Genomic DNA, 19,182 nt, shown 5'->3' with positions numbered 1-19,182 from the left:
ATCCCTTCCAGCTTCAGATAGCGCACGCTGGGCTCTGGGCTGCAGAGTTGCTCTCTTAGCAGTTTCGTTCTTCCAATTGCATCCACGTTATGCCTCATGTATGCTGACATGAGATAAGTCTTTCTCACTCTTTAGACCCTGAAACACCATCTACATATTCTTTAGAAAAAAGGTTACAAAAGCTACAAAAAGCTTAGAGCTTTTTAACAGAATCATGTAAGTCTTTCTTTCTCTTGGGTTGAAGAACATACCAAAGAAAAACTCTGTTGTCTTACAAGTGTAAGACTTTTTAGTTAGACTAAATAGTATTGCAGATTCTTTAGCATCTTCCAGCTGAAGAACTCGGAGAGTTTCAAAACCTAGTAACTCCTAATATTCATCAGACACTGTGTATGTCCTGCTTTGAGACAGGACAGAGGGTAGCTAAAGCTTAGCCATTTTAAAAGCCCTTTGGCTAGAAACTGTCTTGTTTTGAGGCTGTGTTTTTATTGCATGTGATGAAATGATTATGTGAATGAATCCCACACAGTGTAATTACGTGAGCTGTGGAAGCAGAAAGTTTACATAGAAAATAAAAAATCTCGTTGATCAAGTCCAAGTGCTAACACCCTGTTCCTCTTCATGCCAACAGCTCCAGCACAGTAGTTTCCAAACCCTGATCTGTGGATTGCTTGAGATCTTGCCCTTGAAGGGCTTGGACAAGCTGGCAATTTCCTTAAGTGCAGAACAGGGTTGCTGCCTGCAAGGTAAAGAAACTGGGGCACATCTGCTGGGAAACATACTGTCTAGCAGGACCACTTTGAAGGACTGGGTCCGGTTAGGTGGCACAGCTTCTGGTTACAGGGGAGTGTTGTGGTCTCTTGCCACGCAAGCAAAGAACACAGGCCCTTCACCGTGTGGTGCCGCAGCTGCAGTCCACTGGAAGGGAAAAATGCTGGGAAAATGTTGCTGTAGTCATAAGAGATGAGCTCCTAGTCGTGCTAAAGTGATCAGAGGGTGGATGTATCTGTCACTTCTTTTAGAAGATGATTTGACACATCCAGCCTTCCAAAGCACCTGCAAAATGCTTTGTTTAAAAGATGACTATAAGCCTTTACCTGCTTCTGCTGCTCAGCCATGGTGGAATATCCAGAGTCTCTTTTCATCTGAAATAAGAAGTGATCTAAGTAAATGAACGTTGTACGGCTGGAGTGTGGAAGAACACACTGCTGACTACAACAAATCCCCTCAACTTCAAGTTCGGTTGCAAAACTGTAAAATATTTACTCTCTGTGCTCTGTCCTGTCCTGCTCCCTCCTTCGTGTTGGCCATCAAGCAATGCTGAGCTTTTGAGAAGAAAAAACTCCCGTATTTCCTGGTGAGTTAGTATTTTCCTGGGAGACTAACAGGGATGCAAGAGTAACAAAGAAAAACAGGAGAAAAGGCAAACCCAAAGCTTTTGATTGTGGCACTGTTGTGTTGTGGCACAGCTGCCTCCCTTGATCTGGCCCAGGAATACACTGCACTCAGTAGGAACTCCAGCCCTTCACAGACTGCAAGGAAAAGAGGATATGGGACGTGTTCTTCCATTAATGACAACATGCTGTTAAACTAACAAGGATGAAAACAAAAATCTGACTACATCCAAGCGAGTTTGTGCCATGAAGAGTTAACACAGTAGAGCCCCACGAAACCTCCCCTCACATGGCAGAGGAACAGCTCAAGTGAGAAAATCATCTTTGCTGCAGTTCTGCTATGGTCAATTTGAGTGTTTGAAGTCCTAAATGGACAGGTGGCCATCTCATAATAATTCTCCCTGCATTTGGCTCTGGCTTGACTATTTGTTGCTGGGTTTGGTAATAAATAAAAAAAATATATAAAATTAACCCAAGGTTTAAGTAGTTGCTGGAGCTTCACTGCTGTTGGCTATGGAAAGATCTCTATTTCAGGACATGCTGTCCTAAGGATTACTGTGTTGCTCTTTTTATATTGCTGCACTCTTACCATAAATAATAATTAACAAAAGCTAACAAAACATTCCTTAAGGTTTTCTTGGTTTCATCCCATCTTTAAGAACAAACACGTGAATTACAATATGAAGGCCAGATTACTGTGGATTGCAGAATGTAATCCATTTTGCTTTCCATACTTAGGAGACTATTCAAGCAGAGGCAAACCACGTTACCTACGGTAACAAAGGAAAGCAGAAACAAGGTAAAGGCACCTGTCCAAGGTACAAAGAAAAAAAGAGCTGGAAAACTATTAATTAGAAAGATGATATTCTATTACCTTTCTGATGGAGCAAGCCTCTTAGGAGGAGTCCTCTTGCAGCGTTTCGTTTCAGAAAGGAGGAATACACTGCCAAAAAAGAATTCCCCGTATTAACCAGGAGGTTATACTTTGAAAAGCTTGAAATGATAGCTTTCTGGGTACGTTCTTACAAATGCAACTCTGTTTATTTACAGCTGTTACCAGCTCTGTTTCCCTAAGTTTCATGTTAGTATGCAGGTCAAGGGGCACGAGACAGAAAAATTGGACACCACCTTCCTGCTTGGGTTCCTGCTTACTCCTGGACAGAAAAGGACAAGGCCAAGTCCATCAAACTACATACTTTAGTGGAAGAAACTGATGTGAAACAGTTCGGAGAAGGAAAAAAAAAAGGCAAAAAGTGATTTGAAACTTGAAACTGTGAGCCTGAACTCCCAACGCCCTATTTTAACACTAGTGTTGTATGTACTCCTATGGGAAATGCTAACTTTTGGTATCAGCCTAAAAAGGAAAAAAGAAAAAAAATCAAGTTAACTTTGTCTCCCTTGGCCAAAGAAAGTAAGAGTGAGAGGTGCCCTAAGTTGCTATTGCTTAAAATAAGAATGTGTTAAGGAAGTCACAGCGTTCTCAGACTTCTCGTCTTTCCCCAGATCTAGAGCTCCTTGCTATTAGAATTTGTGAGCTGCTAAAGCCAGTCTATGCAATCTTCTGTATGTTGATTTTTTTTCTCTGATATATCAAGTTTTCCAACCACAACCTTACTGAAAAAATATAGTTGGATTCCAACATATCTGATGAAGAATACCTATAAGTAGCAACCACAAATAACCTGCTGGCCTGGATAGAACAGCATAAATAACTTGCCACAGGACGATCTGACCTCATCTTAATTTCCAGTGATGCATTTTTATGTTACATAACATGCACTACAGTCCCATCTTGTCACACGGGTCCTCTCAGTGCAGGTATGCCCACTGTCTCCGAGAAAACACTGCTAATGTTTGAAATATGTCAGGCTTGAATAATCCATTCTTTTTTGAGGCTTTGCTCCTTTCCAGCTTCCTTAGCAGGTTGTTTGGAGTCTTGTACAGTTGAGTTTTGAGTATCTGCATGGAAGGAGATGCCACAGCTTCTCTAGGAAATCTGTTCAAGTATTCAACTACTTAATTTCCACCCCCTCCCCTAGTATCTAATCAGATTTTCCCTTGCTGTAACTCGTATCCCTTGCCCCTTTGCTGTGCACCTCCCCACTCTGTCTCCTCTACAACCACCCAGTCGGGAGCTGAAACAGCAATATGAAATTATTCTGCTGGGACAGCACAGTAAATAGTGTTGGCCATAGTCTTCTGTGGTTAAAGAGATTATTCTTCTCTGATGACCCTGTGGCAGACAATGTTAGATCTTTGAGAGAGAAGGCATAATAGGGTTATCTCAGCTGCTTGCCGGAAGGCTGATGCTCCGGAATGGTTCCTCCATACAGCAGTGCTGAGTCAAACCCTGCTGAGTCTTTGTATGCAAAGAGCTAGAGCAGAGCACAGCGGAAAGTGTGGCTCTGAGTTTTTAGGAAGAGAAAGAGCCACTGCTTCACTGAGTCTCATATTCTTTGAGTTTAGGAAAGAGGTAAAATTATAATAATTTTAGTAGTACTCCTTTTAAAATAATCAAATTATGATAGAAGTCTCGCTTGGGCAAAGAAACAGTACTGCCATATCTGCTTACCCTCACTCTCCCTAAAATCTCAGTGTACTACCTTTATTAAGTCACATTTACAAGGTAAACTTTTACATTATTTACATTAAAAAAATAAATCTACATTAAAAAAATGAAAAACATAAATTTTGATGGATTAAGCTTTCCCCAGCATCTCATGACCTACTCTTTTTTTGTTGGATAATGCCTCTTCTGACTCAGAATACACCAAATACATTAAAAAAGCACTCGCGTAACCACGGCTGTTTCGGCAAACAAGAAAGCCATTCAACTGCTTGGCACTGATCTCATGTTGGCATGTTATACAGCCCCGAATCAACCAGCGAAGATCTCAGCTGTCTGCAGCTATTTCCAAATATGAACTAGAACTGGTGCTGTTTAAAAAAAAAAAAAAAAAAAGTTCCTGTTCGGTTATTTCAAAGTAGTTAACACAAAATTGATCCAAACCAAATTTGTAACCCTAAAGTGAAAGCAATTGTTTTTCCAGTCAGTCTCTTGACATTTAAGGGGAAACACACACTAGTCAATAAATAATTCTAATACATTTTATTTATTATTATTTCCATGTACTTCATAATTTGTCCAACAACTGTTCATTAAGTCACAGATCTGTTTCCACTGAATTTTCCACTTCAGGTATCGGAAGAAGCTAGTTTGTCTAAGTCATGTTTTAAAATGCTCAACACAGTCTAAAAGGAAAGAACTACCGTATTTTCTACATTTGTTTTAAAAATTATGTTATTATTTATATCCCATCTCTGCTGTCCCCTTACATTTCAGTTTCCAGACAGTCCCAAACCACACAAGTGCTTCCCCTTGTGTTGTACCCAGGGTTCTATTGCATTGCTTCCTGCTTCTGACACCAGCCCCATAGCCCTGCTGCTGGCAGGTGCAGCGGAGGAACAGGCTACATCTGCTGTGATGGACGTGCTGCCCACCACAGTTTCTTGGTATTCCTTTTTCTCTCCTGCTTGGATCTTCTGTAGTAGACCTCCCTTCACTAGAATCAACAGTTACAGTGGAGAGATAGTGGGAAACAACCGTGCCTGAGAGAAAAAAGGCTATGATTATCCATGAAAGTATAGAAAGGAAAACATAAGAGCTTACCTGGTCACCCAAAAAGTTGCTTATCAGCCACACTGTGTGGACAGACACAGGATTAGATGTTGTGCTTGGTGGATGTCCTACTGTGCCAAAAACTAGCCACATCTGAAGGCAACCACAGTGCCTAGGAAAGCTTACAACCATACTTTACACAGACACATGCCATTGCCTTTTAATGATTTCCTCAAAGTTTCTATCGTATCTTTTCAAGCTAGTATACCCCTGAACTCTGGCTGCACATTCTTTGCTCACCTCCTGCTGATGGTAGTCTAGGAGAAGTCCTTTGTGTCTATTCAGAGCCCAGAGTTCAACTCCTCACCTTTCACTACTGCTGTGGAAACTTTATGACGGTTTAGGCAAATGTGACAGGGGTGTGTTTCCAAGCAGGAGCTGGCTGTCCCCTCCCAGACGAGTCATGTGAAGCCGGTGCCATGTCACTGTTAGTACTGGCAGTGTTCCCTGTGTATATGTGCATGCTGTCACTCAGTTCGGGGTTTGGAATACATCTCTGCAGGTAAGAGCTTTTCATTAAGAGTCAGTGGCTGTATCTGAGAATAAAAAAGCCACCTACCCCTTTAAAGGTAAGTAGTTTTTATAATGCACTAACTCACGTTTTGAACACAAAATCGCTAATGCCAGTGCAACTCAATGGGTTAAAGGTCTATCTGTTAAAAGCAACAAGGGTTACTATGAGATTTGGCAAAAGACCCCAGCAGTCCAGTTTTCATTGTGTTGTACTAACTCTATGAAGTACACCAACACTATGTTGCTACATAGTGTTCTCAACCAGTTACAGGTATTGATTCCAACTGTAAGGCAAGATACAAATAGGTTAGAATGTGCTTGGGCTTAGTTGTCTTCAAATATGATGTTTACAGACCATAACGTCTGTAATTATGGCATTGCAGAGAGGGAGATGCAATGTGCAGCAGCATTGGTCTTTATTATGCAAATGTGGCCCCAATCTGTTACTTACCTAATGTACAGTGCCCTATTATGAGCTAAGCCCTGAGAACTGAGGATGTTACTTGCCATAACCTTCCAGATTTATATTTCCACCCAAGGAAGAACAAGGAATATGACCTCTGCCTCACGGTTACCCTTGTATGGCCATTCACAGGTAAAGCAACACATGCTCTTTGGTAAGCAACATCTCAAGCCAGCAGCAGCTAGAGCCGCAGAGCGATCTGCAAGCATGAATAATGGTGCTGCCTCGTTGTCTGAGCCTGGTTTCTTGTACGTACCACTACATCTGTATTTTTATCAATTAACTTTTTTTTCAAGAAGGAGAGTATTCCCAGAACTCCTGTCCCACCCTCATGGTGTTTGTCCTCTTAGTGTGGTAAACATTTGCTGTTCCTTCATTTCAGATTTAAGACTGTGTTACTGTTTTCGTTGACACTTTCTCTTGACTAATCCCAGCTATTCCCTGGTGGGGAAAAAGTTTGTAATTCTTAGCTGCTGCTACTAATTGTTATTTATCATGGCCAGCACACTCACCTAGGAGGAATGCAGTTCCTTCAAACTATTTACTCACGTGCAGAGGAGGAAGAGGAAATTGGCATTTCAAGAGAGGAGTGCCATATGAATGTTGTCCTGAGTCGATATTTATTTGGATTTGAGCTTGCACTGGGAGGACTATCCATCCAATAGCCAAAAGTAGGTGATAAGCCAGTGAATTTCACAAACCTCAGTGTTTCTTTTTAACCGCTGTTCAATCCTGACACGGGTTATCTCTGAAATATTTATACCCAATAGGAACAGACAGCTCAGCATATTAGTCATAAGGATGGAAGCGTAATTTACCTTCTGGTGCAAGTTTGTGTCTAGCGCAGGTTGGCAGTCATCTAAAAGTTGCTTCTGTCTGTTAGCTAGCCTGCGCCCTGCACTGGCATCTTCATCACAAACACTCCGAAGTTAGTGCTATCTTTGCTGAGGCATGCATGAAGTCTGATGTCTTCTCAGCAGAAAGACTTTTTGATCAGACACTTCATAAAATAACTTCTCTTTGTTCACTCGCCACAGATTTTGTAATAGTCACTGTTTGTTTCGCTGTTTGAAAAAAACATTAGGAGAAAAACTACGAATTATTTTTCAGGATTGTACAAACCCACATTGATAGCTCCTCTAATGCTGAAGAGGAATCTGAACTTTATCATTAATTCCCTGCATTCTGAACTATATTTCTAACCATCTGCCAGGGCACACATGCCACCACCCAGTACTGGGGTGGTTTTTGGTAAGCATCTGTGGAACAATGGAAGGGTTAGGAAAATGTCAACTACAGCCTTGCTGTTATGGTTTAAACGTGTTCAGCCAGCAATAGCTGCATCTTTTAACTCTCAATTCACATTTTAACATTTCCATAAGTAAGTTTTCTACCATTTGCAGTGCTGTTACTAAGTTCTAAAGGAAATGCACAATGATTTCAACATGGCACGATCCAGGACATGCAGCTCAAGCTGACCAAGGTGAAAATGTTGAGTTTAAAGCCCTTTATTCCACCTCAGGATGTAGTAAGTCTACAAGACAAACTGTTTTTTCACTGTGGTCTTAACAGAACCGCATAGAGGGTTTGAGGACTTTTCAAGGTCCTGCTTTTGAGCGTTGGACCTGGAAGCAAGTTTGGTAACTAACTTCCAAATACAAGAACTATGGGACTTTTCATAAAGAGTGGGGTGCCTTTCCCAGCTATTTTTCATCTTTATTAGCCGTGATCAAAATTAGTCATGATTGAAAAAAAAAATTCTGTTCACCTTAAGCAACATTTCCAGCTCTCACCACCAATGCTCGTAAACATCCCTGAAGAGCGTTTTTTTTAAAGTACATGCAAACCGTTAAAACATTGTAAGTGCAGTTTATCACAAGTGATTATTTCCTCCAATACACTTTTTATTAGAGTATCAAGGCACACATATTTTGGTTTCCTGAGAAGATTAATCCTCCCTTTTTCCCTTGGATTTAACATATCTTCAAGCACTGGGTTTGTAAGAAAGAAAAATGGTTGTATTTTATTCTGAACCCTTTAGGAAACAAAAATAATAAATCTAACCTTATATTTACAGAGTGCTGTAATCCAGCCTGCTGTATTTACTTGCTAACAACGCTTTCTTGCACAAAATCCCAAACTCAAGTGACCATGGGAAGAAAGGCGATTACTTTTTGCCAATCTAGCATATTGCATAATACATAAATTACGCAACACAAGAGACTGCAGAGCTAAGGCAAAATGGTAACTATCTATCATCTACGAAGATAAACTTTGAATCCAAATAATGTTCAATAATGGGATGTCATAAGATGCTGACAGCACCAAGGTCACTTGATAGAGAGCAGTACTTGGAATAACCTCTTTTCTAAAAGTTACACTTCTGTTGAGGTATGAACATTAAACCTGAGACACTGAACTATGTCTGAACTGTAAAAGGTACCAAGATTTTTTTTTTCCAAATACTTTTTATCAAAATGGTAGGCAAGTAGTTAGGATTCAGTGGGAGGAAATACTCCCAAATGGTGGGCAGAAAACAATTCTGCAGCACCACCAGAACTGCAGGATTTTGTAACAGATGCAACCGCGTCCAGAAGGCTGGCAATCTAACAGAAAGGAAATACTATCTATGCTCAATTATCAGTAGACAAACTTCCAAATAAATTGCATATCTGCTGTCAGCATCAACCAGCAAAGCAAGCATTGGCAGCCACCTTACACAAGAAGTTACATTACGCTGCTTTTCTGGATACAAACTTCTGTTGCTAATGTAATTTAAATAGCATTTCTGGAAGAAGAGAAGCCAGCCTAGAAGTCTGCAGACATAGTAGATATATTAACAGTTACTTCTGAACTTCTGCAGGAAGAAGGAGAATTTCCTCAACCGAAGAGTCTTGCTACAGACGACAACCTGTGAGCAACACGTGCCAGGACAGCAGCGGCTTGTGCTCTTGGCCTCAAAAAACAGCCCCTCGTCCTGCCCCGCTGGGCCGCACAGCCCAGGCCTGTGAGCCTGCGGGGGACCATGGCGCACAGCAGCCCGGGCCTGAGCGGGCTCTGCAGTGACCCGAGGGCTCTGCTGTGCCCCACTCGCCTCCCGTGAGGGAGGGCCGCCATTTCTTTTAGGGATGCTCAGCCGGGGCCTGGCGCAGCCCCTGCCCAAGGGACCTGGCGCTGGGGCGGCTCCCCACGCCGCCATGCTGGAAGCCCACCCGAGACCCGGTGGGTGCCTCCGGCCACCCAGCCTCGAGGCTCCCGGTCCCTCTGGGAGAGGAGGGCACCACCTCCCTTATCCCCCTCCCCCGCCCGCGGACTTTGGACTCGCCCGCCGCGCCCAGAGCACGGAGCCCGGGCGAGCCCATAAGCCCGCGCTGGGGGTGGGGAAAGACGAGCCACGACGAGGCCAAGGCCTTCGCGCACGCGCGCTGCGGGCCGCCCCACCGCGTGGCGCTCCAGCTCCCCCGCCCGCTCCCTTTCCCCTCCCCTCCGCGGGAGCGCGCGCAGCCGCGGGCCAGGCGCGCGCAGCAACGTACCCCACCGCGCGCCCCGCCGGCTTCTCCCCATCTCTCGCGAGAGCCGAAGCGGCAACCCGGAAGTCTTCCCCCTGGCGGGGGCCGCATCGCGCCTGCGCGGAGGCGAGAGGCCCGGCCCCGGCTTCCGGGCAGGTAGCGTGGGGGCAGGGACGGCGATGGGGAGCGCCGGAGCAGACGAGTCGCGGGGGGGACTGAGGGCTAGAGCGGCCGGGCGGCCCGGCTCCCGCGGCGCGAGCGGCGGGGCCTGGCGGCGCGCAGGCAGGTGCGGGCGGGACGGCCCCGGGTGCTGCGCGGGAGCCCGCGGCGGCGGGGACGGGGGAGGGCGGGGGGGCCCTCTGGCTTCCCGGCCGGGATGAGCCACGTCCGGCCAGGCCCCGGCCCCGGCGGGGCGGACGGCGGCGGGGAGGCTGCGGGGGGCAGTGCGGCGCGCGGGCCCGGGGCCCTGAAGCAGCGAGGCCCTGCCGGCGGGCCGAGGGGGGGGAGGGGCGGTGGTGGGCTGCGGCCCTCCGGCCGGCGCAGGCAGCCCCAGGTAGCCGGTCGCGCAGGGCCCGGGCCGGTGCGTGCGGCGCTTGAGCCCCGGCTGCGGGCCCGGGAGCGGTTTGCCCGCGGTGCGGCGGGAGCGGTAAACAAGCGGTGAGGTACCGTGGGTGCTGCGCCGCCGGGGCTGCTGTCAGTGTGGGCTGAAATGCATCACCCGAGCGTTTCCTGAGTTACCTCAGAGAGGCTCACGCCTGTAAATGTAGCCTGTGAAGCATTCTGTTACTGTTTTTAAAAACTATCGCAACAGTTCCATATTAAGTGCGAGGATTCCCTGCTTGTACATCTTATGCCCAAAGTTTCAGAGCTTATGCCTGGAGAAGAGGAAAGATAGGGAGAATGACTCTTTTCATAAATAACTGGACTATTAATTGCACATCCCCTCTTGCAACCCGAAAAGATGCTCTAGATTTTCTTCTCATCCAGCATGTTTGCAGGAAGTGATAAAAACAAGAAAAAACTCGATGTGAACTTTAAACGGGCTAGTTGAAGGTGAAAATGGAAGTGGGACGTGACTCCCAACAGAGCGTTCATTCTTATACATCAGTCTTTCTTTGTATAAAGCATTATTTATTTGTTTAATGCAGCACATTGGTAAGATCGCATAGCTTGCAGTTCTGCGCTGTCATCTGAATTCAACATCAGCTGTCATCACTCTGGTCCCTGCAAGATGCCAGCAGCCCTTGCAGAGAACAGCCAGGTTATCTGTGAAGTATGGGCGAACAATCTGGAAGAAGAGATGAGGAAAATTCGAGAGATTGTTCTAAGTTACAGCTACATTGCGATGGTAAATATCTTATACTTGACCTAATTGCCTTAGTCAAGGGATTTTATTGGGTCGAGGAGTAAGCTGATGCTTGAGTGAGAAATTACTTTCCCCATCCCCAGTCAAACTGATCTGGAAGTTAAGTGGTGAAAAAATAGAAAGCTGTTCAGTAGACTCTTTCCAGAATTTAATACAAGTATGTTGAGTATGGATTGAATGAAGGATGGGGAAGAGAGGGACCACCTTAAAAACCTGAATTAATTTAACATTTAGCTACTTATAACGTATGAGTTTGTGCAACAGGAAAATGAAACTGATTAGATGTACAGTTGGGTTTAAATTTTTAGTTTTCCATCAGTGTATTTGTCCTTTGAATGTCTTTCTCCATTTGGTTATGGAAGATGCCATGGTCCTGCAGGACAAAAGGCCTGCAAATGACAACTAGTCAGCTAGGCTGCCTCCTTTTTAGTGAGGTCAGATGTTGATTCTTAGAGAAGGAAAGTACTCTGGTTGTAGGTATGACAGTGTGTTCAGAAAGCTTTGTTTAAGAAGACCAGAATCTCCCCCAAGTGGGAGGAATCTCTTCCTGCTCGTAGAAGTCTGCATTTGCTAGGCAGGAGCCAGTTACAGAAATAACTGTTTTTTGTTAGGATACTGTAAGTTACGCCAAGTCTGCTTAGGAACACTAAACTTTAAAGTATGAAAAGTCCTTAATAAAATTGTGCCATAAAAACACATGCCCCTGTAGAGCGTGGGGTATTTCAGTGTAAAATGCAGTTGTGTAAGTGAATATGATTTTTTTTTTTGTTACCGTATATCAATGGGAAATGATCTTTCTTGCTTCTCTTTCTTCGATCTCACTGAAAGTGTGCTTATGATCAGTTTTAGTGGCTGTGCTGTAAGTGTGGACGCAAAGATCTTGGGCAAGGGAGAATTTTTTTCAGATACACAGCACTGCATCCTTCATGGAAGTTATGTGACCTAATCAGAGTAAAAATAGTATGGAAGTTTGGGTTTTAGCAAAGATAGCACACTATCGCTAGCCAAGTAAAATGTTTTTCATCTAATAGATAGTTGCTGTGTTGTTAAGGTCTGTTTTGATTGGCAGTGGTTTTCGTTAATGTAGGCATTGGCTGTTCCTCAAAAATGGTGAAGGTTATCACTATCTCTGGACTATTGAATGAAGATGGTCAGAGTGCTAAGTTTAACTTGTATTTAGAATGTGAAAGAACACTGATTAAATAAATAAATACAGTCCACTTTAGCAGATTTAGGGAAAATGAGTTAGTCCTTTGAGAGAGAGATGTTTAGTTTGTACAGTAGTGCGTACCGGATGACTTTGTAACAGTTTTGTTTTGGACTAAAACAAAACTGCAAGAAGGGATACCTGTAATAAACGAATGCAAGTTAACAAATTGTGTAGTTTTTTTTTAGTATCTGACTTGTAGCAGTTTAAAAGTTGCATGAATAGGGAAAACGAGAGGAAAGAAAAAAGTGATTTTTACAGAGCAATTCACAGAATGAAGTGCCAAGATCTGCAAGTGTGGAACTGAATAGGCTTCTGATAAAGTAAGTGGTGAAATAAGATTTTTCCCTTCTCTCCTAGGACACAGAGTTTCCTGGAGTTGTTGTAAGGCCAATTGGTGAATTCCGCAGTTCCATAGACTATCAATACCAGCTCCTTCGGTGTAACGTCGATCTTCTGAAAATTATCCAGCTGGGCCTGACTTTCACAAATGAGAAAGGAGAATATCCTTCTGGCATCAACACCTGGCAGTTCAACTTTAAATTCAACCTTACGTGAGTCTTTTGAATAATCACCTATTCCCTGTGAAGTGATGCTTTCCTTTGGCAGATGCAGGTGTCCATATGTTGGTTCTGAGTGATAAAAATTTAGATTCTAACACAGATTATGTGGGAACCTCTTTTGGCATGACAGGAATTTGCAGTGTTTCTGGAAGTCAAAGCTATGCTAAAATCCTGTCCTTAATACTCTTTCTTTCATAAATAGCCTATCCCCAGTAATTTTATGTGCCTTAATTTTTTTTTCTGGAACAATAGTCAGAAACTTTATGTTTTATATATAAAAATCCATCTCTTTCTGCTAAAAATAAATGGATGTACTGTTTTCAGCAAAAAGGAAAATGCCTGTTCACAAATCCATGCTAAAATATAAACTGTGTAATTGTCACACCTGTTCAGGAGAATGAATCTTGTTAAATGGAGTGTGGCAGTTCCTGTTTCCTCCATGCTGTAACACCCTGGGTTACTGTTGAAACAGGTATTATCCCTTCCCCTGTAATTGTAAAGAGAACTCAGCATAATTACCACTACAGCTGCCTGGAAATAAAGAGAGGGTTTATCTGGCGAAACCACACATTTATAGGAAATCCATCACTATTCTTATGGGACTTTATTGGAAAACGTTACAAAAGTATATAGCTAGTATGTGCAGGTCATACAGTTCTTGAACCCAAAAGCTGCAATATTTACTCCCACAAATTTGTGAGCCTCTTGAAAGTACCAAAATCAGAGTGAAGTGGTCATAAATTTTGCTGTGTTATGTTCTTCCCACTCCCACCTCGCCTCTCAAATGAAACAAACTACAGAAATCAGGTTCCTGCTCAGCTCTCCACCAAGCATATCATCACTCATCCCTGTCCTTCCATAGTCAAGTATTATGCAATTTTGTTTACTCCCAGAGATAGAACTGGAGGAGATGATGATATGGTGGTGTGTGCTGTGAAGTGAGAAAGAAAAATGTAGACAGGAATGATGCTTGGTGCTTTGGAGTTGTATGTCTTCTTGTCTGGGAGAGCTCCCCTTTTCTTTGTGCTCTCATCTGTGGTGTTGCAGAAGTGACGTTTTTCAAAACATCATTCAGTTATATGGAGGTGGGATCTTTGGAATTTGCACTACCAACAGAATTACTAACTAGCTATGATTGCAGAATAGCTTGTGTTGGATGTAGGAGGCTGCAGTAGTGGTATTAAAATTTGAATTTTCTAGAGAGAGAAATGTGGAACCCAGAGATAGCCTATTGGTCACTCCAATTTTTGAAATACAGTGTGGGGAGAATTTTTCTGAAATGAGCCTTGACTTGGTAGCATAGCACCTTGAGTGCAAAAGCTGTTTTTCTCCTTCAGGGAGGACATGTACTCTCAGGATTCCATAGACCTCCTTGCCAGCTCTGGGCTGCAGTTCCAGAAGCATGAAGAAGAAGGGATTGATACCCTACACTTTGCAGAATTGCTTATGACATCTGGGGTCGTCCTTAGTGACAGTGTGAAGTGGCTGTCCTTCCACAGGTAGGTCTGAGATGGTCACTGATGCTGTGAAATGAGAAGTCTTTCTGACTGAAATACTGTGCTTTTGTCCATGGAGACTGACACATTTGAAGGAGAAGAATTAGCAGCTCTACAGTTCTTAAAATAAGTTTAAAGATACGAAGGCCAAGTTTAAGAAGGACACTGGGCACTTCATTTTCTACTAACTAGTTGGCTACATGATCCAAGATCATGATCCAAGATCACTGTGGTCTCAATTTTGTGTGTGCGTTGCTGGCAAGTCCTTTTGCTGTTACAAGTCTTCCTCTCTGGCGGGAGTTACTAAGTTGAAATATGATTTCTACACTTAGTAACTTGTGTGCGTTGTGAAATAAGGTTTTTGTTCCGTCCTTAAAATGTTGGTGTTTACGTAGAGGAAGAAATTAGTTGTCTGTCTTGTAGCCTCTGGTCCTTGGTATCAGCAGGTAAAAGGACTTGAGGAAGGAGGTGCTCACAACAGATACTTACAAGGTGTCCTGCTTTTCTGTATTGCCTATAGCTACAGAAACTTGCAGTCTTGGGAAGAAAAGTATGTTCTTCCCAAAGGCTTAGCTGTTCTGTAAGAGGTTAGTGGAGGCACCCAGAGAACATTCAAAAGTCCAACATTGACACAGGTGATCAGGATGAATTCTGGTTCCAATCCAGAGAAGTTTTACAAACATCAGAAAATGTTTTGAAAGCTACAACATGTAAAACTCTTGTGAAAAATGAGATATTGGTACCGACTGAGTACAGGTGTTGCCTGCTTATCTGGTTTCTGTATGTTTTTGGTTTTCAGTGGTTATGACTTTGGCTACATGGTCAAATTGTTGACAGATTCCAGGTTACCTGAAGAGGAACATGAATTTTTCCATATTTTGAACCTTTTCTTCCCATCTATCTATGATGTAAAGTACTTAATGAAGAGCTGCAAAAACCTCAAGGTACTTCTATCTCCCCAGCAAGCAAATGATGGGTGGGCATCGACACTGTACATGTACAGTAGCCAAGTGACAGAACTGCTGCATGTATCAAGTCTTAATTAAAACTGGAACGTGTATATAAGCCAGTAGTCACACATAAAGCACGTATGACTAAGTCTGTATTTAATAGATACTGCCTCCCCAGTTTTAGACTTATCAATATGTATATTATATAGGCGACATTACCATAACCTTCCGTTTGTGCATCAGTAATTTCAGAGGCCAATTATAATTCAGCATGCTTATCTTCGCTATGCAAGGTGGAGTTCTTACATGAACTACTACATGACTTGATTAACTGGTTGACATGCAGAGGGTTGAAAGTCATTTATCTACTGCATCACAGCCTTGTTCAAGGCAGGGGAGGGAAAGGTCCAGCATTTGTAACCTATGAATGTACCCACAGTCATCTCTAGTACCTGCAGCAGGAAAGCAAGGTACTAAACCTGAGAAGAGTATTTACACATTCTTGAACAGTATTTATTACTATGTTTAACTCACAGCTGGTGTGTGTGTGTACTGCTAGAATCTGCATGGATTCATCATAGCCAGTGTTTGTCCTCACGTTTTGGGGAAGTGTGGTAATTCTGGTAAGAGATGAATCTTCCAAAGTAAGATCTGTTCTGTCCCCATGGCAGGGTGGCCTTCAAGAAGTGGCAGATCAGCTGGATTTGCAGCGAATTGGACGACAACACCAGGCAGGATCGGACTCTCTTCTCACAGGAATGGCATTCTTCAGAATGAAAGAGGTACCGCGGTATTCTTTATGGTTCTTCTTTCTCCAGTTCCTATCCATAAATGTCAACACACAATGTGGGTGGGGTTTTTTTGTTTGTTTGTTTTGAGCCTTGTGACCCTCATACTTTGAACTGTCAATAATAGTTGTTGTTGATACTGGCACAGACTTCCGTTTACTCCTCTTCCATGTGCTTATTTTGATTTGTACACTGCATCTTAGAGGTGTCTGACTTCAAATGTGCTGTTTAATTGACGTTGGGTGCTTTCTGATGTAAAGACACAGTTAAAAAATACCTTTTTTTTTTTTTTTTTTTTAATCTGCAGTTGTTTTTTGAGGATACAATTGATGATGCAAAGTATTGTGGGCGGCTGTATGGTCTTGGCACAGGAGTGGCTCAGAAACAAAATGAAGATGTGGACTCAGCCCAAGAGAAAATGAGCATTTTGGCTATTATCAACAACATGCAGCCATGATAAGTGGTACCCCTCAGCAGAACATGGTTACCATATTGGCAGCTGCTGTCCTCAACCATTTTCCCCAATAGTGTCTCAAACACAAGGCATCTACAGTATACAGCCTGCAGAAGGCCTGCAGTTTTGCTGAAGAGCTGCATCTTCATTTGAAACCCAGAAGTTGACTGAATTCCTAATGCCAGCATTTGTGGTTTGCCATTTTTTTAATACCAAGGGCAAAAGACATAACCTACTGTGTATACCTCTGTTTTTTTTCCTTCTTTATACTGTACAGAATCCACAAGGAAGACTTAACAGTAGAATATTCAGTAGAGCTAAGGGTCTGGATATCCAGTGAAAATGGACACAGACATGCACAACTATTTGAAAATTGTGCTTTATACAGCTTATTTTAAAACTTCTGCATGTTGTGAGGGTGACTGCTTCACCTCATGTTTGCTTATTTTATCTTTGTGTAGTCTGAAACTTGCTCCCTTTGATCACTGCAGAGGTTTGGGAACGGATGACATTAAAAATGATCCTTGCAGCTAAAAATACTCAGAGATTTGCTTTAACAACAGTGGGAATGGATAATATTGGAGCTGATTTGATCAGTTCTCCATAGTTTCTAATCCTGTGTGGTACAGGTTTAACCCAAACTGAGCCTCAGCTTAGTTCTTACGGGTATTAAGAAATTGTTCTGGCTTAAGAGGCCTAAAACTTCACCTTTGATAGGGGGTTGGACCAATACTCTGACTTCGGTTTTCTTCAACTTAACCTACGAATTTTATTCTTCTTGCAACACAAGTAGTTCAGCAGATGGATAAGTATTTGTTCCTCTTCTTCCCCATACTCCTCCAGCCCCTGATTCTGCTATATGCTTAACAACAGCCAAAACAGCTGTTTCTCAATTATAAACATCTAAGAAGTTATTAGATGGAAGAACAACTTGGGATTCTGACTTTTTTAAAAATGAGCTATTGTATAGTATTTTTTTTCAACAGTTCTGTAATGACATTTCTTAAAAAAAACCCCAACAAACAAATGCAAACCAAAAAAAACAACCCAACCCCTTTTGGACATGGCAGACTTTAAATTTTAAGACTTTGTCTTGCATTTTAAACAAGCTTAAACAATCCATTATTAGAAGTTGAGGTTTAGAGCTGGTATTTAAAATGCTTGTAAATACGATTTGTTCTTAATTTTTGTAAAATAAATTTTTTTTTAAACGAGGCCTTGTTTTGGATTTTCCATCAAGCATTAAAATTCCTGAAGTTCAGGCTTTGGAATCTGAATTTGAGCGATACACAATGAAAGATGCTCAAGTTCTTTTCTTCTTTTACCATTTATGATGTGCTACTGGGGTATTTCTTAGCAAAATCCGCTTTTCATAGAATCATTTAGGTTAGAAGCGTAGGGGGGCCCTTTGGTTAAGCACTAGCTCCCCCTCCTGGTTTTCAAGTATTTTGTACAATCGTAGCAAGTGGCAACAGTTCACTACATTTAACACACCTACAGAAGGATCTTTTAGTATAACCCATCTTTTCACCTACTGCTCTTAAATGTTTTTCTGAGGCTTTACTCAGCTTGGAGTGGGAAGTCTATCAGTATCAAGGCTGCATCTTGGCTAGAAGAATCTGGAACAGCTGTTAATCTAAAAAAATCCATCCCTCCTACTTTTTTTCTTAAAACAATCTTTATTGTAAAAAGCAGTTTGTTCAACTGTGGATGTTACCAAAAGCAGGGACTTTTCTTGACCTGGAGAAATCCCTTATCTATTGCTAGTCAAGCTGGAAACCTTGCCCTCCTTTTTGTGTTGTACAGGTGGCTTTGTAACACAGCTAAGTCGTAGCACACACTTGTTTTATCTAGTTTATGTAACCCATTTAACAGACCCCCCCCCCCCAGGCTTATTTTCAATGCATTTCCTGTTAATTGACACAGATTTCTTACATCATTTAAATGCCAATTCACAGTAGTAGAAGACTTTATTTAAAGGAGGGAAAATAAACTTGCAATGCTTTTAAGAACAATACTGGCTTAAGGGTCAGTTTGCTTACAGAAACCATTGTTATTCCTGAGGGCAGCTACTATTCCTCCTCTGCTGCTCACAACTGTTCCTCTTACAGGTAAATAGCACGAGCTTTCAGCAGCATAACTTCCAACAAATAATAAAAAGACTCTACAAAAATCCTGTATAGTGTTTAAGCCCGCAACGCATTGCTTTTCAATTTTCTTAACACTTATCTCCTTAAGTAGTAGCAGTTGATGATCCCAAGTGAGTCTGTATATAAATTTTTGTAGTTTTATCCAAAATAACCATGGCCATCAAAACAAGCCTTCACTTGAAGAAAGAACAGCCTTGGTGTTAAGTAACTGTAGGCAGCTCAAGGAGACGGTTTGGTCTCAAAATGTCATGTCAAGAACCTCCTGGTAGCCTTTTTGTAAATGTCAGCAGTACCGTGTTTCCTAAGGAAGTCCAGTGCCTGCACACGTAGCTCAGGAGGGCACTGCGATCCGGTGTGAAGGAGTACCAGGCAGCACTCCAGCACGTCGGGGAATGGGAAGACCTGCAAAAAAAGGAACGTGAGGTGATGTCTACTCTTTCAGTTATAATTTTCAACTACAACATACTCGGGCAGCCAGCTCTCTAAAGACGCTGCTTTATAGTAGTATCTTTGGAACAGACAGTCATGAGTCAGATATGTTTTCGCCTTTTCTTCCAGTACATTAGCTCATGCTTAACCAGGTTTGCCCCCTCTTGCACAATCACCGTGATTGCCATAGACTACAGAACAGAGGGGATGAGACAGCCTAG

At 42.6% G+C, this 19,182-nt stretch overlaps 3 protein-coding genes across 10 annotated transcripts in view; 1 reads left to right on the top strand and 2 right to left on the bottom strand.

Moving 5' to 3' along the window:
- FAXDC2 (fatty acid hydroxylase domain containing 2) overlaps positions 1-9,668 on the bottom strand; it is an 18,495-nt gene extending 8,827 nt beyond the window's left edge. The window contains exons 1-5 of one of the 5 annotated variants that reach the window (XM_080398152.1): positions 9,583-9,668; positions 6,868-7,113; positions 4,124-4,331; positions 1,267-3,353; positions 1,098-1,145 (exon numbers count right to left, since the gene is read on the bottom strand). In XM_080398152.1, coding sequence (XP_080254278.1) covers positions 1,098-1,145; positions 1,267-1,311 — 93 coding nt within the window. In that variant the 5' untranslated portion in view covers positions 1,312-3,353; positions 4,124-4,331; positions 6,868-7,113; positions 9,583-9,668. Of the gene's footprint in view, positions 1-1,097; positions 1,146-1,266; positions 3,354-4,123; positions 4,332-4,730; positions 7,114-9,582 lie in introns of all 5 variants that reach the window. The other 4 variants (XM_080398153.1, XM_080398154.1, XM_080398155.1 and 1 more) reach the window with 4 other exon arrangements.
- Positions 9,628-18,542, top strand: CNOT8 (CCR4-NOT transcription complex subunit 8). Of its 3 annotated transcripts, none has more exons than XM_080398159.1 (7): positions 9,628-9,714; positions 10,707-10,906; positions 12,492-12,685; positions 14,032-14,193; positions 14,990-15,134; positions 15,812-15,922; positions 16,236-18,542. In XM_080398159.1, exons 2-7 carry the CDS (start codon positions 10,790-10,792, stop codon positions 16,383-16,385), a joined length of 879 nt encoding a protein of 292 aa, XP_080254285.1. In that variant the 5' UTR covers positions 9,628-9,714; positions 10,707-10,789; the 3' UTR covers positions 16,386-18,542. The 3 variants fall into 3 exon arrangements, with proteins under 3 accessions (XP_080254285.1, XP_080254283.1, XP_080254284.1); XM_080398157.1 differs by having other exon boundaries at positions 9,699-9,840; XM_080398158.1 differs by having other exon boundaries at positions 9,707-9,844.
- GEMIN5 (gem nuclear organelle associated protein 5) overlaps positions 18,334-19,182 on the bottom strand; it is an 18,534-nt gene continuing 17,685 nt past the window's right edge. For both annotated transcript variants that reach the window (XM_080398145.1, XM_080398146.1), the window contains exon 28: positions 18,334-18,934. In XM_080398145.1, the coding sequence (XP_080254271.1) occupies positions 18,779-18,934 (156 nt within the window). In that variant the 3' untranslated portion in view covers positions 18,334-18,778. The remainder of the gene's footprint in view (positions 18,935-19,182) is intronic.

Source organism: Falco punctatus (assembly GCF_963210335.1).
Source record: "Falco punctatus genome assembly, chromosome: 8".
Taxonomy (NCBI): Eukaryota; Metazoa; Chordata; class Aves; order Falconiformes; family Falconidae; genus Falco; species Falco punctatus.
The sequence above is the reverse complement of the archived record's forward strand: the minus strand, read 5'-3'. Positions and strand labels throughout refer to the sequence as shown.

Bases quoted from the DNA above. Each gene is read 5' to 3' on its own strand.
- CNOT8 (XM_080398159.1), top strand. From the start codon at position 10,790: ATGCCAGCAGCCCTTGCAGAGAACAGCCAGGTTATCTGTGAAGTATGG. The intron at 10,907-12,491 runs GTAAATATCTTA...CTTCTCTCCTAG, and splicing joins GTTACAGCTACATTGCGATG to GACACAGAGTTTCCTGGAGT. The intron at 14,194-14,989 runs GTAGGTCTGAGA...TTTGGTTTTCAG, and splicing joins AAGTGGCTGTCCTTCCACAG to TGGTTATGACTTTGGCTACA.